Source organism: Hyperolius riggenbachi, chromosome 1 (assembly GCF_040937935.1).
Source record: "Hyperolius riggenbachi isolate aHypRig1 chromosome 1, aHypRig1.pri, whole genome shotgun sequence".
Taxonomy (NCBI): Eukaryota; Metazoa; Chordata; class Amphibia; order Anura; family Hyperoliidae; genus Hyperolius; species Hyperolius riggenbachi.
This window is the reverse complement of record NC_090646.1, coordinates 212,881,614-212,908,467: the sequence shown is the minus strand read 5'-3', so window position 1 is coordinate 212,908,467 and position 26,854 is coordinate 212,881,614. Positions and strand designations below refer to the sequence as shown.

General features: G+C 44.2%; 1 protein-coding gene across 2 annotated transcripts in view; it reads left to right on the top strand.

The window, feature by feature from the left end:
* The window catches only part of AFG2A (AFG2 AAA ATPase homolog A), a 583,775-nt gene that overhangs the window by 481,782 nt on the left and 75,139 nt on the right, over positions 1-26,854 (top strand). Inside the window, exon 15 of one of the 2 annotated variants that reach the window (XM_068280086.1) lies at positions 6,003-6,167. In XM_068280086.1, the coding sequence (XP_068136187.1) occupies positions 6,003-6,167 (165 nt within the window). Of the gene's footprint in view, positions 1-6,002; positions 6,168-26,854 lie in introns of those variants that run through there. The other variant, XM_068280104.1, reaches the window with a different exon arrangement.

Genomic DNA, 26,854 nt, shown 5'->3' with positions numbered 1-26,854 from the left:
AAGAACCCCCAGCATGCAATTCTTTGGCACGACTACTAAAGGACCAGTGCTCCTTAAAGCGGTATTGTCACCATAAAAATCAAATTTCAACAGCAACTGGTCTGAGTGTATTAAGTGATAAAGATGCTAATCCTGCATTCAAAACTTTCAAAACGTTTTCTGCTGTTATGATTTGGAGTTATCATATACCTGAGGAGCAATGGCTCTTTAGTAGTCGGTGCCAAAGAATTGCATGCTGGGGGTTCTTTTTATCTATAATATATTCCTCCTCTTCCCTTTATTTCCCTGCCAGCTCCTTATCTGAAACCTAATTCCCTACTCACTTGTGTTTACAAGCAGGGCTTAGGTGACTCAGTGATTGGAGGAGACAAGAAAAAAAGTAAAGGGCAGAAATGACATCACGAGTTAGCCTAAACTGTGGGCAAAAGACATGGACCCCACCAGAAACAGAATTCTCGTCATTTACTATATGACATTCACTGAAATCAAAATGTGGATAGTACAATACATGTGTTATGTAAGTAGATCAAGTATTTATCTACTTATATATGTATTTTTTCCCCTGGCATAATATGGCTGATCCTACTGCTTTAAGTATGTGATAACTCCAAATCATGACAGCTGAAAAAGTTTTGAAAGTTTTGAATGCAGGATTAGCATCTTTATCACTTAATACACTCAGACCAGTTGCTGTTAAAATTTTATTTTTATGGTGACAATGCTGCTTTAAAGAGACACTGAAGCGAAAAAAAATATATGATATAGTGAATTGGTTGTGTACTATGAATAATTACTAGAAGATTAGCAGCAAAGAAAATATTCTCATACTTTTATTTTCAGGTATATAGTGTTTTTTCTAACATTGCATTATTCTATAATATGTGTAGATTACACAACACTCAGCATTCAAAATGAGTCTTTCAGAGCAGTCTATGAAGTAATGACATCTCCTCTAGCAGAGGAAAAGTAAACAGTTCAATTACAGTTGAGATAATAAAAGTCAGATAACAGCCCTCTCCAGGACTAACTTGGTCGGAGAGCTTAATGGCTTGTTTGCATAGAGATAACAACTGGAGTTTCTCAACTCTTCCTGTACTGGAAACAATTACACTGATGTATCTGATCTTAATGTTTTATTTCTAAAGGTCCGTACACACGCCGGACTTTAGGCAACGACGGGTCCGTCGTTGCCTCCCGCTGGGTGGGCGTGCCAGCGACAGTCCGGCGTGTGTACGCTCTGTCGTCAGACTGATACGGCTGTTTCTGAGCGATCCGCCGGGCGGATCGCTCAGAAACAGCCGTATCAGTCTGACGACAGAGCGTACACACGCCGGACTGTCGCTGGCACGCCCACCCAGCGGGAGGCAACGACGGACCCGTCGTTGCCTAAAGTCCGGCGTGTGTACGGACCTTTAGCTGTGCTACACATACAAATCATAATATCATCATTTTTTTTCGCTTCAGTGTCTCTTTAAGAAGGCAAATTACACCAAGCTTTGATTTTTTTTAGTAGGAGGGCTTTTTGGTCCTTTTTATCCCCCTATACATTCCTAGTAGTTTGGGTCACCCTGAGCTGCTTGGTTACTCTGTTATATACATAAGAACTGCATTTTGAAAGATTTCAGTTTTTGCCTGGGGTTATGTTATAAGGCATTATTCTGCTCAATTTGACCTTGTGTCTATTTTCAGTTTGACATGCTTGCTAGGTTATAGGAACACTGCTGACAAAGTTGACAGTTGCCTGAACTTAAAGTGGGGTGACCACTTAGGTGTTGCGTTTAGGGTCCATGGAACTCTGTGGAGTAGAACAGCACTCCTGCAAGGTACAAAGTTTTTTCTTCCCCCCATCACAGATGAAAGCAGCTTGCTATAAATATGTCCTTTCAATAATGAGGTCCATAAATACATGTATAGGGCATGCACAGAGCAATCATAACATTCAGAGACACAAGTGCAAAATACATACTAAGCTAATGGTGTGAAAACAACCAGCAATACAGATGCAGCTTCATTTAAAAGAATACCACATAAGTTGCCCTTGTGCGCTTACAATCTGGAGCAGGCAAGTCCGAAGTCCGGCCCAGGCCTTTTCTGGTGGCCTCCAAAGCTGTTAATTCCATGCAGCTCACAGACCGTAGCTGTGGTGCCACATGCAGGGGCCTTGCTTGTGTCACCGCTCTGCTTGCCCCTTTGCTCGCCTGTAGGTTTTCAGCCACCACTGTAGCAGTAGCAGCCACTGATTAGCAGCCGCCACTATGCCAGCAGCAGTAACAGCTACCGATTAGCAATTGCCATTGTGCCAGCAGCAGTAACAGCCACTGATTAGCAGCCACCACTGTGCCAGCAGCAGTAACGGCCACTGTACTAACTGCACACAGTATATGGGTTATTTCAAATGGAAATGTTTTATTTGACAAGGTGTCACAGGCATAGTGTACCTAATTGCAATCAGCAAAAATTGTGTTTCATTTTGGTAATTCGCCCCCCAGCACTCTCAAGAATGGTGATCTGGCCCTTGGCCTAAAAAGTTTGGACATCCCTGGTCTAAAGGGAGTGGTGTGTAGGCACTAGGTACGGATAATAATGTAACTTGCCAGCAATTTAGAGCAACACCTTACCAGGCTGGCATGAGAGAAGCAATCACTCATAGCATACATGCCAGGTTTTAGCTAGAGTACACGGAGTACAGAGTAAAGTGATGAGGTCACTTGTGTTGTGCTAAATACACAAGGATGGCTTTTACCTGCTCTATTTACATGTGTGCGTCTAAGGCTTCTTTGTTCTTTACGTTTAGCAATATTACACAGGTGAAGTCAGGAAAATAGGGAAAGGATATATTTTTTGCATGCCAATAACCCCCAAGGGGATCTTTATTCAGCTCCAAGAAGAAAATCTGCTAGAAGGTAGACGAGCCTGACAAAGGAATTCACAAAAGTTCAGGGATGTTTTACGATGTTGAAAATGAGTTCAAAGGCCCAGCACTGACTTTTGCCTGCACGTGAAAAGATCTCTGTGAAAAGGAGCGCAAACTATTTGCATTAATACAAGCAGAGCGAATCTTACTGAAACCCGAGACATCTGCCTTTCAGACCTGTCAGAACATATTCACAGTTCTAGCATACCAAAGATATGTAGGTATCCCTGGGTCTGAGTGCACTCTGAGGATGCTCTGATTTCACTCTCGGCCAATGCTAACAACGTGTGATGGGAACAGTCAAGAGCAAGGACAAACATCTTCAGTGGCTCGCTGCTTTCATGTTATTTATTGCATAGTTAAAAAGAGTTACAATAGGTCACAGTCAATAGTTTCCAGCATAACAGCCTTTATAAAGAATCATCAGGAAGGGTGTTAGCACTGCTGGTGTGTTACAGGAAGGAAGGCTCTTTCCTTCCATTTTTCTGCATGACTTTCACTGACATGATGAAGCTGGGAACGATCTTACTGGCCAACAGCCCAAGGCAACCATGCAGTGTTTGTAATCAGCGGGAACTGGAATGATGTTGCCCAGAGGGGACATTTCAGAGAAATATCATAATTCCTCTTTGACTATTATAACAAGCTATTTGTTATCATGTGTGTTTGTGAGAGTTGCAAAATGTGAGACATCATCATGGCTGCAGTTGCATCTTAGTGGTTGTCCATGCTGCTTAGCTAGGTAACTGCTTGCCAGGAGTTAGTGGAAGGGCCTGGTGTAGCCTCTTGGGAAATGTCTCTCCTCTGCAATCATACACGTGAATGCAACGGAGTTCTACTTCAGTGAACAACAGCTTCCCCTCACCTGGTGTTTAATTGCTATAGTTAATGTATAGACATTAAACATTTGACAATTTATATTATATTTGACAATATATTTTTATTTATATTATTTAACAATATATTTTCTCCTGTCCGACTCAAAGCACCAGAGCTGCAGCCACTAGTGTGCACTCAGTAGGGAGCTGCTTGCCCAAGGTCTCCTCACTGAATAGGTACTGACTTAATGAACACGACGAGTTGACATTTGAAACCTGGTCTAGTGTGTCAGAGGCTGATTCCTTAACCAGTACACTATCCAGCCCCCATATGTATATTTTATATATATATATATATATATATATATGTAAGCCATCAGTTAAGTATTTGTACATACATTCCCATATTACAAATAATCAGAAAAGCAGATTTTCTTTAGCCACTTACTTTCTCCCTGTGTACTGTTGGGAGCCTTTTGCTCCTCCTTCCTGTCCCTCTTCCGTAAGTCAGTACATGCTGATTGGCAGTGTACTGTGACTGGCTGATGGAGGAGTGTCAGCTGAAGTGATCACAAGAAAATGTTTTGGCTGAGAATAGTATAATATATGCACAGAGTTTTAGCCTACCATCTACAGAGAAGCTCAAGGAGCCTGCAGAGCAAAGAAACTGTGCAAGTCTGTTATTGCTCCGGTTTCACCCCGTGTCCCAGACATTGCTGAAGTGTGGGTGGTGTCTGGCCTGCAGTATTCATCAAAACTTCTTGTAGTTTTGGATTTGATAAGGGGAACGTCGATCTGCTGACCCCATTGGGAACCTAAGAATTCTATACATAACAATTGATACGGTGCACCGAAACTTGTCAAGGACCACAACAGTAGTAGAGGTGCAAGAAGGGGATAGGGAATAGTTTATTAATGGTTACTTAATAGTTACCATCTAGAGAAGTTAACATCTACAGAAGTGATTATTACCAGCACAGGACCAATAAAGCGCTAGTACCACTGTTGAGGGTGAGGCCCTCGGGCCCAAGTGCTCTATTAGGGTCACAACCTCTGCATCTCTCTGCAGAAGGGTTAGAAACTAGTAAGCCAGCATTTGTTGTGTTACTATTGACAGGATTGAGGATAGTCTCTCCAGTGGGTACACAAACAGCAGCAAAGCTTGTATGAGGCTCTAACATTACCTCACTCTATCCAAAAGTGAAAATAATAACTGGTTAATGATCTACATTAAATCGAAGTTCAGAGGGGGAGGGTTGAAAGATTTTTTTCTCTTTTTATCTTCTGGGATTTTTTTCTCACTTGACACCCTGTTCTGATCTTTTTTAATGGTTTATTTTTTTTAATGGTTAAGTTAGGGCTGGTTCAGACGGACGCTTGCAGAGCGTTTACAGCCAGCGTTCAGGGCTTGGTGTTAAACGCTCCCATTCAAGTGAATGGGAGCGTTTGTACCAAGCTTTCAAGCGCGTTTACACAAACGCTGCGTTTGGGTCCCGATTTTCCCTGCCGTTCAAGGAGCCCCTGGAAGCTACATGTAGCTTCCAGGGGAGGTTAACCGCGACGGCTAATGTCTCCCTAGGGGAAGAAAAAACGCGACCGCATCCAAACGCACACGAACGCTGCTGAACGCGACACCAGCAAACGCAACGCCTCCAAACGGCCGTCTGAACCAGCCCTTACTTAGACAACCCTTCAGATGTTTGTAGTCCTAATCTATCCAGGGTTTATATCTAAAGAGACTCCATGGACAAGAAGAGAAAAAATATCCACACTGTGAAGTCAAATCGGAGTAAAAAAAAAAAGAAAACATAATTTTCTAACTTATTTCCACACATTGAAAACAAAACAATAAAATACTTTCCCTGAAGTTTAAAAAAAAAGTAACTTTCTATAAACCTGCAGGGACAAAGAAGCCCTCATTCTATGTGGCAGTGTGACAGAATCCAGGGGCCTCCGCCTGTCTGCATGAGACCCAGCTACCTACTCAGATGGACCAGCAGCTAGAAGTAGATTGCAGCTGCAAATGGTACAGGGCCATAGTGGTGGAGGGGCAGCTAAGACCAGGCATTGGGAGACTTGTCTCCTGCATGGCAGTGAGGCATCTCACAAGTATACAGCATTTTCTTCCCACACTATTATTCTTGCCCAGAGTTCCACTTTAGTATACCACAGTCTTGTATTTTACATTTTTTCTGGTCAAGGTGCTTTCAGCATTGGACTTGTGTAATAATATGTGGATTTTTCATCTTGACATGTCATTTTAATTTCAGGCTTTGATGCGTCCAGGCCGTATAGACAGAATCATTTACGTGCCATTGCCGGATGCCGCCACTCGAAGGAAAATATTTAGACTTCGATTCCAAAGCATGCCTGTAGACAGCGAGGTGAACCTGGAGGATCTTGTGCGGCGCACAGAACAGTATTCCGGAGCTGAGGTAAGCAACGGCCCTGCTAATGTCACTGCTAATAATAAGGCCTCTGTCTTCTTTGACTATTTTATAACTTGAACTCAAGACAGCCATTTCAAATCGCCATATAGTTCAGCAATGTGCTCAATAACAAATGAGTAAATGCATTTTTTTACTGCCTGTTTCCAGTTTCACATCACCTTCATGTATTCCTTGCATAGCTGCCCCCACTGGCTGGAAGGGGGAGGACAACACTTTGATCATGTTCTACAGCATTGCACAGTAATGTCACAACATAGCCTCATCAACTTTTTTGGCACTGAGGAATATGTGTTTGCTGTGTATAAATGTTCTAGCTATTATTATATAACCATAATAACTGTTAAACTGGCAGCAATTTATCTGACCTCATCCCTTTGGGTGACATCACTGGGCCGGCCAGTACAGACGGAGTGATGCGTGCAAGATGTCATGCGGTGGGCGGGGGAGCAGCGTGAACATTGAAGTTTAGTCAAGTGTATCAATGAACCTTTAACTGTGCAGAGGTGTGCCATTGTTCTGGCCTAATATGTAAACACTGGAAGTCAACCCTTTAATTGCTCCCAGGAATACTAGGAACTAAACACTGAAGGCGTATTGTAGGAGTTGTATAAGTTGGAATGAAGAAATGTTTTTCTTTACATGTTATTTATGCTGTTGCTTAGCTTTTAAAGCAGAGCGCAAGTTCAGAGTTTAGGTCTGCTTTAAGCACAATTACAACAAAAGAATAAAGGGGTTTGCAATGACCAGATGAGTCCAAAGACCTTCCAGGGAAGACTAGAAAAAAAACACAGAGACACCAGGAGCCCCATATGGTGTAGTATGTCAGGATGATAACTTGAAACTTTAAAGAGTAATAAAGGGTACTTAAAAAGGTAAGTTGCAATACTAGCAGCCAAAGTATAACAGCAGGTGATGAAGTGCTGTCCTCACTCAGGTTCTCTGATCTTCAATTGTATGGGTCACACTCCAGGGACAACTATTGTAAAAAAAAGTTCAAAATAACTGTGCAATACTGCTCTTTTCAGACTGCACAGTGTTCTATCTGTGTAGCATGCACACAGAAGCTCTCTCAGGCCTTATCTCTAACCTTACATAAAAGTTCTGGCCAGCATGGAGAAGTTAGTGCTGTGGCTCAGCATGTTTTCTCAGTGTGACTCCCAGGAGAAAATGTAAGTACAAATATTTACCCCTTCTAGTAATTTTTGGACAAGCGGCGTTCAGGCTTGTGGCAAGAGTGGAGGTGCACGCCATTCTATCTTCAGCCAAGGAACTACAAGTGCCAGCCGGGGCCCAACTACACGGGGGAGAGCCCTTACCCAAACTCTACGCTGTACCTAAAAGAAGGCAATTTGTGAGTGCTATAGATTTTTATAATTCAATAAATTTGTATGGTTTTATGCTGTGTGAGGCATTTGTTTTGAGGTCATATGTAAATGGAGATACATCTGCTGTGAGAGGAGAAGGAGGTGACAAATCGCTTCTGGTGTGGTGGGGGATGGCCCGAAGTGTCCCAAGGCTCGAATAGACCTGAGTGGAGGTCTTTCCATCCAGTGAGTGTCTGCTCACAGGGTGTTGGTGGAGGTAGTAGGAAGAGATAGTGAGGCACTCTGCAGAATGTCCAATCAGTGGCAGATGTGGAATATATAAAAGCTGATATGAACTTTTAAAACGCATATTGTGCCATAACTTGAGTTGTGCATGTGCTACCTTCTGTTGGAGACTGGCTAATTTATTAGACCGCAGGGGAAATTATGTCTCAAATAGTCTGTAGTTCTGCTTTAAGGCGGTCTAGAGTCACTAAAATTGTGAACATACTTTGAAATCCCTTTTGTGTTTGTGAAGCTGTGAGATTCCAATAGAAATAATCCCACATTTTATTACAAGCTCGACTCTTAAGTCAGGATCCCAGTGCACAGAGAAACATGCTACAGGTGTCTCTATGTAAATTTGTTCAGACAGGTTTTGGTTTCAACCTTACGTAAATTGGCAGACAGCTTATCCTTTACTACAACTAGCTAAAGGCGAATGCAGGCAAGCTGTTTATAGCAGTAAAAGCAGCATGCTCCAGAACAGCCTGTGCTGCCTTGCCTCAGACTCTGATGGCATGCCAGACATATCTATCTGCTGGGAAGCCATGTTACATTCCATCCCATCCCAAAAGCCACAAAATACTACACAATAACAGAACGTGCCCCAAATCCATGTCGGTAACTGTTGATTTGAACAAAGATGGTATCTTTCTGTCAGATAGTTCTCTGTTTGCACTTTGCAGAAGTGTATATGTATTGGACGTTGGCCATACACAGTCAGTGAAAGCATTGTTTCTGTTGTGCATGTTCCAAATCCATTAATCTCAGCAGCTGACAAAATCAGCAATTCTCGTATCTGATTGAAGCCATCCTGAGGATGGTGTTTGTGCATTGTGCTGAATGTCCAGCCTTCCATGTTTTAGTTATGAATGTTTTGTTTGTGTGGGAGACTCATCAACTGCTATTCAGGTATTCCTTTTTATGTCATTGTTTAGAACAATTTCAATTTTCCAAGAAATCTAGTGTGTTTCTTCACACATTGACATGTTTGTGGTATTATTTTTTTTATTATTATTTAGTATTTATATAGCGCCGACATATTATGCAGCGCTGTACAGTGTATATATATATCTTGGTACTCAGACTTGATGAGGTGAGGGTGGATACCAACAATCTCTTTCAGCCCTCTCCCACATATTTCTTATTTTCACCACTATTTAAATTGCATCTGCTTTAAACAGCTGTGAAGGCTGCCACATTCGTCTCAAACGGTAAGTTTCTGACCTATGGCTGTAATGCTTTGCAGGTCACAGAACAAGGATGCAGATTTGGGAAGTGAGAACATCTGATAGACATTCTTGTTTCAGATGACTAGTGGCTCATACACGCGGGGTACGGCTGTTGCTGCAACCACGTGGCATGCACGTGTTGCGGCGACAGGTCGCCCGTGGGTATGACGCGCGCGCACCGACCTGTCGCTACTCAGAGCTGTCGCCAGGCGATTGACTTGTTCAATCGCCGGCAACAGCTGTCGCCGCAACTTTGCCGCAACTGTCGCTAGTCCGCCGTGTGTATGCGGACTAGCGACAGCAACTCCATACACAATGTATGGAGCTTCCGGCGGGGGGAGGAACCTTCGGCGACAGCTTCCGCCGCGTCTGCCTTTGGGCAGAGACGTGTAGACAGCTGTCGCACGGCCACAGCTGTTGCCGGGCTGTCGCGCGCGTGTCCCCTATGCGCTAGTGACTAGCCACTTTTGTTCCCCATGTGTATGTAGCTTAAGGGCCTATTTCCACTACTGCTGAATCCGGCACAAATCTGCAGCGTTTCCCTGCAGATGAGAGGGGCGGGGAAATAGTGCCTATCCCCTTGGGCTTGCTGTCCAGATCACACTTTGGTGCGATTCTGGACGGCATAGTGCATCTTTATGCAGCACGCAGATGAATTACTATAGCAGTGCATGGCACAGCCTAGCAAATCAGGCTGTGCAGCAGAGCGGGAGCCGCGGACGATTCAGAAACTGCTGCGGCTCCCAAACTGGGCCTATGAAGGTATAAACCTAGCATCAGCCTTGCAACCCACATACTGTATTTTCTTTGGGAGGAGGTCAGGATGGCAAGTTCCGTAATTGTGTAAAGACTCCAATATTAAATGGTAAATTCAGCTCTGACAGCACAGCACCATGTATTTTCTATGGGAGCCTTCAGTGTACATGAGTTACATAGTTATCTAGGTTGAAAAAAGTGTCCATCAAGATCAACCTCACAAATGTTCTCCCTTAATAGATCAAAATATCATCTTCCTGCATCTAGCAGTAATAGCTGTGTATTACCTTCAAACTTAAAGTGAATCTGAAGCCTAATCTAAAAGAAAAAAACAGATACTTACCTGAGGAGAAGGAAGGCTCTTGGTCCTGTAGAGTTTTCCCAGTCTCCTGACGGTGTCCTCGTTCCCCTGCAGGCTCCCTGGTTTGAATCTCCCACCGTGGGAGACTTTGGCAGTCTTCGGAAGCACTCGGGTTCCCAAAGACCGGCGGCTCTGAGTGCTCGACAGGGTGCTCGTGCGTGCAGAGTGGCCCGTCTTCGGAAGCCCAAGTGCTTCCGAAGACTGCCGAAGCCCAGGGGAAGCGGAGGAGAGCAGTCTACGACCAATCAGTCGAAGACTGCTAATGGGGGAGACTGTGGGGGAACGCAGACACCGTCAGGAGCCCGGGAAGGCTCTATAGGACCCAGCGCCTTCCCTTAGATGAGTATCTGTTTTTTATTTTATTTTATGCTTCAAACTCCATTAAGACAGTATCCAAACCCTTTTTTTAAATGCAAGTTTAGAATTCACCAGAACTACAGATTAACGAACAAGATAGGGGACTGTATGTTTTTTCTTTTACTGGTTTAAAAACATCTACATGGTCTTTTTGGAAAAAAATGTTTGACTTGTTCCCAAGAATCAAATTTCACATTTTTTTGGCCGTTCGTAGCAGGTTCTTCGTAAGTCGGGGACTACCTGTACTTCCTGTGGTGAGTTATTCCAAATTTTAACCACTTTTACTGTGAAGAACCTCTTTCTAAACAGCTGGGGAAATCTCCTTTTTACCATGCATAGATCATGTCCTGTTGTCTTTTGTACAGGCCTAGGGTTAACCTTTCAGTCATCCGTTTTCCAAGCTAATTAATCCCAGTTTTTCTAATGCTGTGTACATATGCTGGATGAAATTTACCTCTGCCAATTATTCAGCAGCCCCCGAGCCCTTTGGCCAACAGTGAGTCTGGTGGAACGCTATGGCCCAGAGCATTGTTCTACATTCTCCCCGGCTCCCACATGACATCACAACCAAGCCACCCCATCAGGAGGTGGTGTATAGACAAACAGTTTGGGCCACCTAGCGTCTGCCTGCTCTTCCGCCAGCCTTCCTGGCACATGCACTGCCCTCCTTATCCATGCATCCATGAATCCCCGACTTCATTCGACCGGTGGCACCAGCTGCCTTTCCCTATGACATCATAAGCAGGTGAGGTGTCGATATATGCCTCTTATAAAGGTATGCTAAGGTAAAGCCCCATTACCAGCGAGAGATCACCTTGGCCAGTCAGAGTGGAAGCTTTGGCACGTGACTAATCAGGCGTAGGTGCTGGCACCAGAGTGGCCAATCACAGCTGCCCGGTGCTCCTTTTGCTATCTTGTGCTGATGGTCTCGTGGGCGAGACCATGGCACCATCATTGGGCCAATTGCTACACTCAATCAGTAGCAGTGACATCTGCTACTGGAGGTAGGGGTGGGCATCCTCCAAAGTTTGCTTCAGGCAGCAGAAAGTCTAGAACCGTCCCTGGATACTGTACAAAGATTACATAAATATTACATGGGCAGCACGAAGGTGTAGTGGTTAGCATGCTCGCCTTGCAGCACTGGGTCCCCGGTTTGAATCCCGGCCAGGGCACTATCTGCACAGAGTTTGTATGTTCTCCCCGTGTCTGAGTGGGTTACCTCCAGGTACTCAGTTTTCCTCCCACATCCCAAAAACAAACAGATAAGTTAATTGGCTTCCCGCTAAAATTGGCCCTAGACTACAATACATACACTACACCATACATGACATGACAATATATTCTGTACAGTGTTGCGGAAGATGTTGGCGCTATATAAATTCTAAAATAATAATAATAAAGCAGATTTGAATACCGAATCTGCTATCTTTTACTTACATAAACATACACAATATTTGGACACATTACTGTATTATTTCTTTTTTATATACCCAAGGCACAGTCATTTGCAAAAGTCAACTTACTTTGTTTTGCATGTTGTAATAGCTGATTTGATGCAATAGATTGTTGTACTCTGCACATCAGTAACTGCTCCTTGCACAAGGTCTACCTGCATTCATGCAGTCAGTAAATATATAAATTGTGTACCAGTCAGTCATTCCCTTCCTGCTGCAGTGTAGTATAACAATGTACAGTATAAAGTTTCAGATGTAGTTCTGTACACTCTGTAGGTGCACATAAGTAGACATGCTGAGCACCTTCACTGAGTGACTTGTGCAAACCATGCCACTGGATTACACACAGTAAAGAAATCACTCACAAGTTGCGTGACAAGAGTAATGAAATGATTAACAGCTGCATATTTGTTCTTTTGCCTGGGGGGCTTCATATTTCCTATGTGATCCTATCGTTGTATTGTTAGAAGACGTTGTTTAATCCTCCTAAGTTCCGTCTCTCCTGTCTATCTGCCCTTTATGACTTTCTCACCTCCTTCCCTCTCAGGCAGGAACAGAAACACTTTGCAGACTCTTCTCTTTTTATACAGCAGATAGACAGTGATCCTCATGCTACAAAATACATGCTAGCAATACCAATAATAAGAGAATGTAGAAGGACCATCATTTTAATAGAATAAGTGAGCTTGTATTTAAAATGTGCTTGGTGTAAGTTAAATGTATGTAGAAGTGCAAGAAACTATAATAGAATTGTGGCTGTTGTCTGTATTCATTTTTGTGGCACGCAGACGTATGCGATACAACAACAATACAACAATAATTTAATGAGGAACTTAAGCGAAAATGGAAAAATAAATAAATAAATACATTGCAAAGTGAGAAGTTAAAATATTGGAAGAGATAAGAAAATGATTAATATTTGTCATGTAATTTTAAGTTCATATTATTTGATTCACAATCAGCCTGCACGCCATCATCTTTACTACTGGCAGACAAGAAAAAAACAGCCCCAACTGCCATTATCTATAACCACACCCACTCACAATGCGATAGGTTAAAAGTTTTTTTTTTAAAATAGATATACATAACATATGCTCAGAGGGAAATACTGGTTGGAAACAGCTGTTATTTCCCACAATGCAACAAGGTTCACAGACAGGAAAATGTAAGGACCTAGGTCCTGACATCACACTGTGGGAGGGGTTTCACCACAATATCAGCCACACAGACCTTCCTGATGATCTATTCGAGAAAAGGTAAAGATTTCTCGTGGGAAAAGGGATATCGGCTATGGATTGGGATGAAAATAAGTCCTTGGTTACAGTTCCTGTTTAAAGACTCTCTATATACATTTTTGTTTCACTCTAGTAACCTCACTCTAGTAACCCTCCCCCCCCCCCCCCCCCCCCGGACGAGTCTTTAACCACTTCCCGACCTCCTAACGCACAGAGGCGGCCGGGAAGTGAAGCCCTGAAGGACCGGCTAACCCACAGAGGCAGCGGTCCTTCTAAGGGCATGGGCGGAGCGATCGCGTCATCCGTGACGCGATCCTCCGCCGGCGCCTGTCACCGCTCGCTCGCCGCAACATCCCGCCGGCTATACGGAAGCGCCGGCGGGATGTTAACCCCGCGATCGCCGCATACAAAGTGTATAATACACTTTGTAATGTTTACAAAGTGTATTATACAGGCTGCCTCCTGCCCTGGTGGTCCCAGTGTCCGAGGGACCACCAGGGCAGGCTGCAGCCACCCTAGTCTGCACCCAAGCACACTGATTTCTCCCCCCCCTGCCCCAGATCGCCCACAGCACCCATCAGACCCCCCCCTGCCCACCCCCCAGACCCCTGTTTGCACCCAATCACCCCCCTAATCACCCATCAATCACTCCCTGTCACTATCTGTCAACGCTATTTTTTTTTATCCCCCCCCCTGCTCCCTGCCCCCTCCTGATCACCCCCCACCCCTCAGATTCTCCCCAGACCCCCCCCCCCAGACCACCCCCCCCTGTTTACTGTATGCATCTATCCCCCTGATCACCTGTCAATCACCTGTCAATCACCTGTCAATCACCCGTCAATCACCCGTCAATCACCCCCTGTCACCGCCACCCATCAATCAGCCCCTAACCTGCCCCTTGCGGGCAATCTGATCACCCCCCCACACCAATAGATCGCCCACAGATCCGACATCAGATCACCTCCCAAATCCATTGTTTACATCTATTCTCTCCTCTAAACACCCACTAATTACCCATCAATCACCCATCAATCACCCCCTATCACCACCTGTCACTTTTACCTATCAGATCAGACCCTAATCTGCCCCTTGCAGGCACCCAATCACCCGCCCACACGCTCAGATTGCCCTCTGACCCCCCCTTATCAATTCACCAGTGCATTAATTACATCTGTTCTTCCCTGTAATAACCCACTGATCACCTGTCAATCACCTATCACCCATCAATCACCCCCTGTCTCTGCCACCCATTAATCAGCCCCTAACCTGCCCCTTGCGGGCAATCTGATCACCCACCCACACCATTAGATCGCCCGCAAACCCGCCGTCAGATTACCTCCCAAATGTATCGTTTACATCTGTTATCTTCTCTAAACACCCACTAAGTACCCATCAATCACCCATCAATCACCCCCTATCACCACCTGTCACTGTTACCTATCAGATCAGACCCTAATCTGCCCCTTGCGGGCACCCAATCACCCGCCCACACGCTCAGATTGCCCTCAGACCCCCCCCCCCCCCCCCTTATCAGTTCGCCAGTGCATTAATTACATCTGTCCTTCCCTGTAATAACCCACTGATCACCTGTCAATCACCTGCCAATCACCTATCACCCATCAATCACCCCCTGTCACTGCCACCCAACAATCAGCCCCTAACCTGCCCCTTGCGGGCAATCTGATCACCCACCCACACCAATAGATCACCCGCAGATCCGACATCAGATCACCACCCAAGCGCAGCGTTTACATCTATTCTCTCCTCTAAACACCCACTAATTACCCATCAATCACCCATCAATCACTCCCTATCACCACCTGTCACTGTTACCTATCAGATCAGACCCTAATCTGCCCCTTGCGGGCACCCAATCACCCGCCTACACGCTCAGATTGCCCTCAGACCCCCCTTTATCAATTCGCCAGTGCAATATTTACATCTGTCCTTCCCTGTAATAACCCACTGATCACCTGTCAATCACCTGCCAATCACCTATCACCCATCAATCACCCCCTGTCACTGCCACCCAACAATCAGCCCCTAACCTGCCCCTTGCGGGCAAACTGATCACCCACCCACACCAATAGATCGCCCGCAGATCCGACATCAGATCACCACCCAAGCGCAGTGTTTCCATCTATTCTCTCCTCTAAACACCCACTAATTACCCATCAATCACCCATCAATCACCCCCTATCACCACCTGTCACTGTTACCCATCAGATCAGACCCTAATCTGCCCCTTGCGGGCACCCAATCGCCCGCCTACACGCTCAGATTGCCCTCAGACCCCCCCTTATCAATTCGCCAGTGCAATATTTACATCTGTTCTCCCCTGTAATAACCCACTGATTACCTGTCAATCACCTATCAATCACCCATCAATCACCCCCTGTCACTGCCACCCATCAATCACCCCCTGTCACTGCCACCCATCAATCACCCGCTGTCACTGCCACCCATCAATCAGCCCCTAACCTGCCCCTTGCGGGCAAACTGATCACCCACCCACACCAATAGATCGCCCGCAGATCCGACATCAGATCACCACCCAAGCGCAGTGTTTCCATCTATTCTCTACCCTAAACACCCACTAATTACCCATCAATCACCCCCTGTCACTGCTACCCATCAGATTAGACCCCTATCTGCCCCTAGGGCACTCAATCACCCGCCCACACCCTCAGAATGCCCTCAGACCCCAGCCCTGATCACCTCGCCAGTGCATTGCTTGCATCTATTCCCCCCTCTAATCACACCTTGAGACACCCATCAATCACCTCCTGTCACCCCCTAGCACACCTACCCATCAGATCAGGCCCCAATTTGCCCCGTGTGGGCTCCTGATCACTCGGCCAAACCCTCAGACCCCCTTCCGATCACCTCCCCAGTGCATTGATTGCATCTATTTTCCCCTCTAACCACCCCCTGAGACACCCATCAATCACCTCCTGTCACCCCCCTAGCACTCCTATCCATCAGATCAGGCCCAATACAACCTGTCATCTAAAAGGCCACCTGCTTATGACCGGTTCCACAAAATTCGCCCCCTCATAGACCACCTGTCATTAAAATTTGCAGATGCTTATACCCCTGAACAGTCATTTTGAGACATTTGGTTTCCAGACTACTCACGGTTTTGGGCCTGTAAAATGCCAGGGCGGTATAGGAACCCCACAAGTGACCCCATTTTAGAAAAAAAGACACCCCAAGGTATTCTGTTAGGTGTATGACGAGTTCATAGAAGATTTTATTTTTTGTCAAAAGTTAGCGGAAATTAATTTTTATTGGTTTTTTTTCACAAAGTGTCATTTTTCACTAACTTGTGACAAAAAATAAAATCTTCTATGAACTCGCCATACACCTAACGGAATACCTTGGGGTGTCTTCTTTCTAAAATGGGGTCACTTGTGGGGTTCCTATACTGCCCTGGCATTTTAGGGGCCCTAAACCGCGAGGAGTAGTCTAGAAAACAAATGCTTCAAAATGACCTGTGAATAGGACGTTGGGCCCCTTAGCGCACCTAGGCTGCAAAAAAGTGTCACACATGTGGTACCGCCGTACTCAGGAAAAGTAGTATAATGTGTTTTGGGGTGTATTTTTACACATACCCATGCTGGGTGGGAGAAATTTCTATGTAAATGGACAATTGTGTGTAAAAAAAATCAAACAATTGTCATTTACAGAGATATTTCTCCCACTTAGCATGGGTATGTGTAAAAATACACCCCAAAACGCATTATACTACTTCTCCTGAGTACAGCGGTACCACATGTGTGGCACTTTTTTACACCCTAAGTACGCTAAGGGGCCCAAAGTCCAATGAGTACCTTTAGGATTTCACAGGTCATTTTGCGACATTTGGTTTCAAGACTACTCCTCACGGTTTAGGGCCCCTAAAATGCCAGGGCAGTATAGGAACCCCACAAATGACCCCATTCTAGAAAGAAGACACCCAAAGGTATTCCGTACGGAGTATGGTGAGTTCATAGAAGATTTTATTTTTTGTCACAAGTTAGCGGAAAATGACACTTTGTGAAAAAAAACTATTAAAATCAATTTCCGCTAACTTGTGACAAAAAAATAAAAACTTCTATGAACTCACCATACTCCTAACGGAATACCTTGGGGTGTCTTCTTTCTAAAATGGGGTCATTAGTGGGGTTCCTATACTGCCCTGGCATTTTAGGGGCCCTAAACCGCGAGGAGTAGTCTAGAAAACAAATGCTTCAAAATGACCTGTGAATAGGACTTTGGGCCCCTTAGTGCAGTTAGGGTGCAAAAAAGTGCCACACATGTGGTATCGCCGTACTCGGGAGAAGTAGTACAATGTGTTTTGGGGTGTATTTTTACACATACCCATGCTGGGTGGGAGAAATACCTCTGTAAATGACAATCTTTTGATTTTTTTGCACACAATTGTCCATTTACAGAGGTATTTCTCCCACCCAGCATGGGTATGTGTAAAAATACACCCCAAAACACATTGTACTACTTCTCCCGAGTATGGCGATACCACATGTGTGGCACTTTTTTGCACCCTAACTGCGCTAAAGGGCCCAAAGTCCAATGAGTACCTTTAGGATTTCACAGGTCATTTTGAGAAATTTCGTTTCAAGACTACTCCTCACGGTTTAGGGCCCCTAAAATGCCAGGGCAGTATAGGAACCCCACAAATGACCCCATTTTAGAAAGAAGACACCCCAAGGTATTCCGTACGGAGTATGGTCAGTTCATAGAAGATTTTATTTTTTGTCACAAGTTAGCGGAAATTGATTTTAATTGTGTTTTTTCACAAAGTGTCATTTTCCGCTAACTTTTGACAAAAAATAAAATCTTCTATGAACTCACCATACTCCTAATGGAATACCTTGGGGTGTCTTCTTTCTAAAATGGGGTCATTTGTGGGGTTCCTATACTGCCCTGGCATTTTAGGGGCCCTAAACCGTGAGGAGTAGTCCTGAAACGAAATTTCTCAAAATGACCTGTGAAATCCTAAAGGTACTCATTGGACTTTGGGCCCTTTAGCGCAGTTAGGGTGCAAAAAAGTGCCACACATGTGGTATCGCCGTACTCAGGAGAAGTAGTATAATGTGTTTTGTGGTGTATTTTTACACATACCCATGCTGAGTGGGAGAAATATCTCTGTAAATGGACAATTGTGTGTAAAAAAAATTAACAAATTGTCATTTACAGAGATATTTCTCCCACCCAGCATGGTTATGTGTAAAAATACACCCCAAAACACATTATACTACTTCTCCTGAGTACGGCAATACCACATGTGTGGCACTTTTTTGCAGCCTAACTGCGCTAAGGGGTCCAAAGTCCAATGAGCACCTTTAGGCTTTACAGGGGTGCTTACAATTTAGCACCCCCCAAAATGTCAGGACAGTAAACACACCCCACAAATGATCCCATTTTGGAAAGTAGACCCTTCAAGGTATTCAGAGAGGGGCATGGTGAGTCCGTGGCAGATTTCATTTTTTTTTGTCGCAAGTTAGAAGAAATGGAAACTTTTTTTTTTTTTTTTTTTTCTCACAAAGTGTCATTTTCCGCTTACTTGTGACAAAAAATAATATCTTCTATGAACTCACTATGCCTCTCAGTGAATATTTTGGGATGTCTTCTTTCCAAAATGGGGTCATTTGGGGGGTATTTATACTATCCTGGAATTCTAGCCCCTCATGAAACATGACAGGGGGTCAGAAAAGTCAGAGATGCTTGAAAATGGGAAAATTCACTTTTTGCACCATAGTTTGTAAACGCTATAACTTTTACCCAAACCAATAAATATACACTGAATGGGTTTTTTTTATCAAAAACATGTTTGTCCACATTTTTCGCGCTGCATGTATACAGAAATTTTACTTTATTTGAAAAATGTCAGCACAGAAAGTTAAAAAAATCATTTTTTTGCCAAAATTCATGTCTTTTTTGATGAATATAATAAAAAGTAAAAATCGCAGGACCAATCAAATAGCACCAAAAGAAAGCTTTATTAGTGACAAGAAAAGGAGCCAAAATTCATTTAGGTGGTAGGTTGTATGAGCGAGCAATAAACCGTGAAAGCTGCAGTGGTCTGAATGGAAAAAAAGTGGCCGGTCCTTAAGGGGTAGAAAGCCCTAGGTCCTCAAGTGGTTAAAGATGAGATAAAATGTACTACAATGGCTGCAAATATTATAATTTAGCAGTCATGTGACTCCCGGTGCTTTTTGTCATTTCATCCTGTGGTGTGACTGAGCTGACAATCATCCGGCTTCTCACTGTGGACAATGGAGAAGGTTGGTTTAATTTTATTTTGATAGCATAGTGGAAGGGGAGGGTCACAGTAAAAAAAATTCATGAAGAGTGGTTTAACGCTCCACTACATGTTATAATACTTTTACTTTAACCCTTTGTAAATCATTCTGCTCCTATGCCAAAGAAACACTAAAACTATAACTAAAAAATGATAAAAAGACCACAGTTTTATGGAAACATGCAAACTATCCACACACTGAGGACTAGAGAGGGTCAGTGAAATACAAATATTCACGGAATGCAAGCAGTTTAGGCCTGGAACCCACTAGGAGCCATTTTCTGAGCGCTTTGGGATTTGAAAAGCTCTTGCTAATGTAATGCTATGGGTGTGATCCCACTTGTGGGATGTGATTTTATAAAAATCTCCCATTGCATTGCATTAGCAAGAGCTTTTCAAATCACTAGCGCTTAGAAAAGGCTACTAGTGGGTTTGAGCCCTCATGCAAATTGTATGTAGCTTGGAATTGGGCCAATCAGGATCAACAGAAGTACGGTATATTTGACTGAGCCAATTCAGTGCATACCATTTGTATGAAATTTGCATGCAAGCTGGAATTATTTGTATCTCATTGACCATCTCTACCTCAATAAATGTTTTGACATATTCAAAATATGAGAAAAAGAAAAAAGAAAGAAACCAGCATGACAATTTATTTTGATTTCAGGTTAATTTAAAGCAATCTGTATATAAAAAAAATGCTCGGCTTTGTAAAGCAGGTATATAAACCTAACTTCTGCCGTGTCCATTCTGACTTCTACATCTCTTGTTAATTTAACGCTGTTAATCAACAACGAACGGCTCATGTTCCGCAATGTGTCAAGGTATGTACAGGCTGTAAAGAATTCCTGGAATAGCGGAGCAATATGTCTTCTAAATCTGACAGCCTCCTGTACAACGCTCAGCAGTCCTTAGCTCCTGTGTTACAGACCTGTCACACTGCCTGTATTTTTCATGCAAATGCTCAACTTCTGGTATCTCCTATAGCTAATCAAGAAAGCTAACAACATCCCTAGGACTCAGCTCCTGGAGTACAAGCAGAGCCAGGAAGAGAGCCGTGTCCCACTGGTAGTAACCTACAACCCACGCCTGGAAATCTTAAGAAATATTGCAAAAGAACTTCATCCTGTTCTACACAGGGATCAGAGACTGAAAAAGATATTCCCTGAACCTCCCCTCCTAGCGTTCCGACAGCCACGCAATCTTAAGCAGATGATAGTGAGGAGTGCCTTAAATAGGCAAGAACAGAATGGAACATTACCCTGCCGAGGGAAAAAGTGTGGGACCTGTAAACACATCCATTCCACTGACAGGATACTAATACCAGGTACACAACAGGAATACAAAGTACAAGGCACCTTTTCCTGCGACTCATCTAATGTGGTATACGTAATCATGTGTGGGAGAAACAAGTCAACCACTGCGTGATCGCATGACACACCACAGATCCACTATTAACAGCAGGAAAAAGGATATTACAAAATATACTGATCTCCCAATACCAACACACTGTCGTTTACCTGGACACAGTTTAAGCGATTTTCGCGTCACTGCATTAATGGGTGGCTTCAAATCAAGAAACATGAGACTAACACAAGAAACTAAGTTTATACATTGGTTCAAAACTGTAGAAGATGGTTTAAACAAGGACTCTAACTTCTTGTGCTGGTACGATGGGTTTTAAAGGCCACAATTCTTTTAATTTAAATTTTTCTATCTTTTCATTCATTTTTGTGCCATATGCTGTGTAAGATGGAATTCACTGTCACTATTCATTTTATTTGCTTTCAGGTGCTGGCTTTAAATGCCACAATTCTCTTAAGCTTAAAATTAATGATGCATGTAACCAGGCCTGTTACCATTTGAATTCGGAATTTACGATGTCTCCCCATCACCAGAGTCTGCTTTATGTCATGTTGAGGATTCTATTGATTTTATCAATTTAGATAGGATGCCTGGGAAAGCCTCCTCAGTAACAGTTAAAGGGGAACTTCAGCCTAAACAAACATACTGTCATCAAGTTACATTAGTTATGTTAATTAGAATAGATAGGTAATATAATCTCGTACCCACCCTGTTTTAAAAAACAGGCAAATGTTTGTGATTCATGGGGGCTGCCATCTTTGTCATGGGGGCAGCCATCTTGTTGGTTGAAAGGAGGTGACAAGGAGCAGGAGACACAGTTCCAACTGTCCTGTGTCCTGATTACCCCTCCCAGCTGCACGCACTAGGCTTCAAATGTCAAATTCAAAATGTAAAAAAAAAAAAAAAATTGCACCAAAACAGCAGAACGAGAACAACAAAATCAGAAATCCCATCATGCTTTGCACAGCATCAGGGGAAAAAAGCCCGGGCAGTTTTCTTCTGTGCAGCTAAAAATGAGGCTTGTATACGAGAAACAAAATTCTGATGCTGTGAAACTGTTAAAGAAACACAAAGCCTTTTCAGTGCTGCTGAGTCGCTTTTTAGTCTGGAGGTTCACTTTAAGGCATCTAATTACATTTATGTTTGCTAAAGAATGTTTCTCCTCTGTATGTCAGTCTATATAAGCTGTGTTTTTCAGTTTTGGTCAGGAACCAGTCCGACGAAGGCTTTTTATAAGTCGAAAGCTCACTGTTTATCCATCTCTAAGTTAGCCAATAAATGGTATCATCCTGATTCAAAACTTCTTGCTTTTACTCATGGCTAACACGGTACAACACTTTACTGCTTCTACTATAGCTAATGAGCTCCAACTGGCCTTACTGTATTCCAAGTGGACCTGAAGCAAAACAAAAAAAAAACAACAACTTATGAATTGTATGTGTAGTACGGATAATGAATAGAACATCAGTAGCAAAGAAAAGTCTCATATTTTTTTATTTTCAGTTATATACCGGTAGCTCTTTTTTTTATGATATTGCATCATACTGTCACAGTTGCAGTTTTAATCTCCCTGGCGGTCAATTAAATCCGCCAGGGAGGCAGCGCAGCAGTATTTAAATTTTTTTTTTTTTTTTACATCATGTAGCTAGCCTAGCGCTAGCTACATGATAGCCGCTGAGCAGCGGCATCCCACCACCCCCTCCGATTGCCTCCGGCGATCAGGCCCATCAGGAAATCCCGTTCTGAACAGGATTTCCTTTAGGGATTCCCCCGTCCCATGGCGATGGGCGCGATGACGTCATCGATGTCGTGACGTCAGAGGGAGTCCCGATCCACCCCTCAGCGCTGCCTGGCACTAATTGGCCAGGCAGCGCACAGGGTCTCGGGGGGGGGCACCCTCTAATGCGGCGGGTAGCGGCGAATCGGTGCGGAGCGGCGCCGCGCCGATCGTAGGTAACGCGCAGCTAGCAAAGTGCTAGCTGCATGTATAAAAAAAAAAATTATGCAAATCGGCCCAGTGGGGCCTGAGAAATCCTCAGCAGCGCCTTACTCCGTGTCCAGCACGGGGTTACTGCTAAGGAGGTTAAACCACACTCTGGCCCATATGCAATTCACTTTTTCACCTGAGTTTTCTCCTAGGAGATAATTTTTCATCTTCTGTTTAGAATAACTTTTCAGCACTTTGCAATTGAAAAAAGTGCTGAAAAGTAGGTGATAAAGTACTGTCAAAACTATTTTAAGTATTTTTGATGCTTGCTGGTGATTTAAAATGCCTTTTATTCACAGGTTTGGAAATATCTCCCAGGAGAAAAAACTCAGGAGAAAAAGTGAATTGTACATGGGCCTCTGTCTTTTAAGCTACAAAACAGAGCAGAACTATTGACCCTTTGAAGTTTCCTGCAGTAAAACCTTATATCAAGCTGTCTCACTTTCTCTGCTGTTTATGTGCTTCAGAAAAAAGGACTGTATTCGACCTAGTGAGTCGGAGAGCTCAGAGAAGCTGTTTTGAATAGATAACTGAAGTTCCTGTACTGGAAAACAATATGAGACTCGTTACTGTTCTACCAATGTTCTATTTCTTAGCTGTACTACACATACAAATCATTATATCATTTAACCTATGGCTGTCCTATCAGGTTACATAGGAAGCATCTTCCACTGATCTGAGCAGAAAAGTAAGGGAAGCTCCTACTGAGTTGCTGGAGCTGAATTGTTTAGCAGCACTCAGTAAGTGCTGCCATTCTCCTGACATTGCACTGGAGTTATGGTATGTGATCATGTTGGAGAACCTGGTGATACGTATAACACACCCTTGCATAAACAGATGTGCCCATACTAAATATGTGCTGGTTATGAGCCATTTAAGCCAATTCACAGACCAAACGGTGGTTCACTATTTAAACTAGGAAATGTGTTATTTTAGCTTCTGCCTCCTGTTACCACTGTGACACAATAATGGAAGAAATCTGAGCCAGCCTCAAGGGGGTACCTCAGGTCTATACATCCTGCTCCATCCTCTCTGCTTTCTTACTCAGCTGTCTCCCTACACTTACTGAAGATCATAAGACCTTTTACTCCTTTTCATCCTGTTCAACTATCCCAGCTGTTTCATTACTTCCTTCCTGTGGCTTTATGTAGTTTTTGTTACTTCATCAGCTATTCATATAGTACAGCTCAATGTTCACGTCCCCCATCTTTCATGCTTGTTTATCTCATCAATGGGATAGATGAGAGGATAGATCTGCTGTGTATAATGGTGGACAGGCAACCCCACGGCATTATGTGTCTGTAACTTAAACTGTCTCTTCCATTCTACAAAGAATTCCCTTCCGAACCCATTTCCTATATGAATCAATATTCCATTATATTTTATTATTCATAGTCTGAGGAAGGCTGCTAGGGATAACTACAATATTAAAACGCAGAGCTAAGCAAAAGGGTGTTGATGTGAATAACAGTTGTTTGTGAGCTTTGTGCATACGGGCACTGGCACACATTCAGTACCCATGCTGCAGCTAGGCATTCCACCACTCACACACATAAACTGTTCACATGAGTAGGAACAGACCCTGCAAAGCTGAGTTCAATGTGACGCAAGCATCTTGCGATCTGCTTCATTGGAGTTTGAATACAGTTACTCTTAAAGCACTACTATAGGGGGGGAAAGAGTTGAACTTACCTGGGGCGTCTAATGGTCCCCCGCAGACATCCTGTGCCCCCGCAGCCACTCACCGATGCTCCTGTCCCCGCCTCCAGTTCACTTCTGGAATTTCTGACTTTAAAGTTGGAAAACCACTGCGCCTGCGCGGCCATGTCCTCGCTCCCGCGGACATCACCAGGAGTGTACTGTGCAGGCGCAGACCATACTGGGCCCGCGCAATACACTCCTGGTGATGTCCGCGGGAGCTAGGGTGCAGCCGCGCAGGTGCAGTGATTTTCCAACTTTAAAGTCAGAAATTCCAGAAGTGAACCGGAGGCGGGACCGGAGCATCAGTGAATGGCTGCACGGGCACAAGATGTCTGCGGGGGACCATTAGAAGCCCCGGGTAAGTTTAACTCTTTTTTCCCCCTACCCCCTACAGTACTTCTTTAAGCTCAATACTTATCTTAGGATGAATCGGGGAGCCCCATAGCAACGCCTCCTGATGAACCAACTTCCCCAATCCATCTTCCTGCCTGTGACAACTCACAACATCACATGACAGGCGCGAACGATCACGGCACTTTACGCGGGAGTCGCTGGGGATCTTAAAGATTCGATCCGCGGTGACGGTCCTTGGCGTGCATCACGAAGTGTTGTTAACCTATACCCACCTCATGAGATCACAAAAGTGTTCATTCATTACTCAAAAAAATCACCGGTTGTCAGAGGAATCGCGCAAAGAACCATGAGGTGGGTACAAGCCTTAAAGGCCCGTACCCACTGCATATGTTTTCCGATGATTTTTTCACCGATCAGTGATTTTTTTTTTCTTTTTAGCACCGAGCAATCGTTTTCCGTGATTTCACAATGTGGGTACTGGTCGCGATAACTGACATTTGGCAACAAGTGGCGACAATGACTCCCACGCAAAGTACTGCAATTGCTTGAACCCTCGTTCACGCCTGTCATGTGCCTTCATGTATACTAATTTTTCCAGCCTTCAGATCTGGTTTTGGCTAACCTTTACACACTGCCGCCTCCACTTTTTTATTTTTGGTTGACAGTGGAAGCCAACTTGGTTTAATATGTTGCATATTCTGAGATGCTTCTTTGCTCACCACAGTGGAAAACAAAAGTTTTCCTCCTTAAAACAGAAGGTATTCATGAAAATTCAGGTTGGAGTGAGCATATGATGTCTCCACGACGCATCACTGCTGGATATGCAAATCATCCTTTGTTGTCCCTGTAAGCTAACCACACCTCCAGAACTGCTGGACTGCAATGATGTGTTGTTAATTGTACAGAACCAAAATAATCCAACATGCATACAGACTGTTTTAGATTGGTTGTGCCTCATCAGTGCAAGGCATGGATTATTGTCAGTGGTGCTCACCTCCAGGTCGTGATCACGCTTACGCGTAGATTCACGACCATTTTGACGCATTCCGCCTCGGACACGAAAATCCGTGAATAGATTTTCAACCACGAAAATCTACTTCGGCTTCGCGTGAATGCGGACAGAAATCCGCATTCACGCTCGTGAAACCCGGTGCTGAAGTCGTGGTTTGCGGAAATGCGTCAAACTATGCGGAAGTGACACATTGCAGGCCAATCAGAGTGCCCCAGCCAGGCCCTAGCAACTAATCACAGGAGGGGAGCTATGCCCTCCCCTCCTGAATATAAAGCGGCGGCCATGATGGAAAAGCTCTGTCCTTGTTAGACTGTGGTGCTGAGAGGATTATCTCCAGGCCATTGTTGTTTGAGCAAGTGCATTTATTGTGTTAAAAACAAAGCGTTTTTTTTGCTAACACTGCTCTTATACTGTACACAGTTAGCTAGTCAGTGAGTGATTGCTGTAGTTAGTTGTAGTCAGTGTAGTGTAGTGGGAGTGTGGGAGTCTAGTGATTATTTAACTGTGTGTAGTGCTGTGCAGGCAGGTTCAGTGCTGCAGTGTAGTGGGAGTGGGGATTATCTGTGTGTAGAGTGCAGGCAGGCAGGTTAGTGCAGCTGCAGTGTTCACTTGTATATTCCAGTGACAGTTATACACTTGTACTATTTGCAGGCAGCTAGTCACACCGCCGGCGCCGCCACTCTCTGCCAGCGCTGTTTATTCATTCTGTCAGTGACCTTGTGCCGTGCCCAGTGCCCACTGCTCGCTCGCTCGCTGGCATATGAGCATCTCATTACACAGTGTGACATCCTTGTGTGCCCACTGCATCCTTCAGTGACCTAGTTGTATATCCAGTGCCCACTGCTGTGCCCACTGCATCCTTCAGTGACCTTGTACTGTGGCCACTGCATCCTTCAGTGACCTAGTTGTATATCCAGTGCCCACTGCTGTGCCCACTGCATCCTTCAGTGACCTTGTACTGTCCCCAC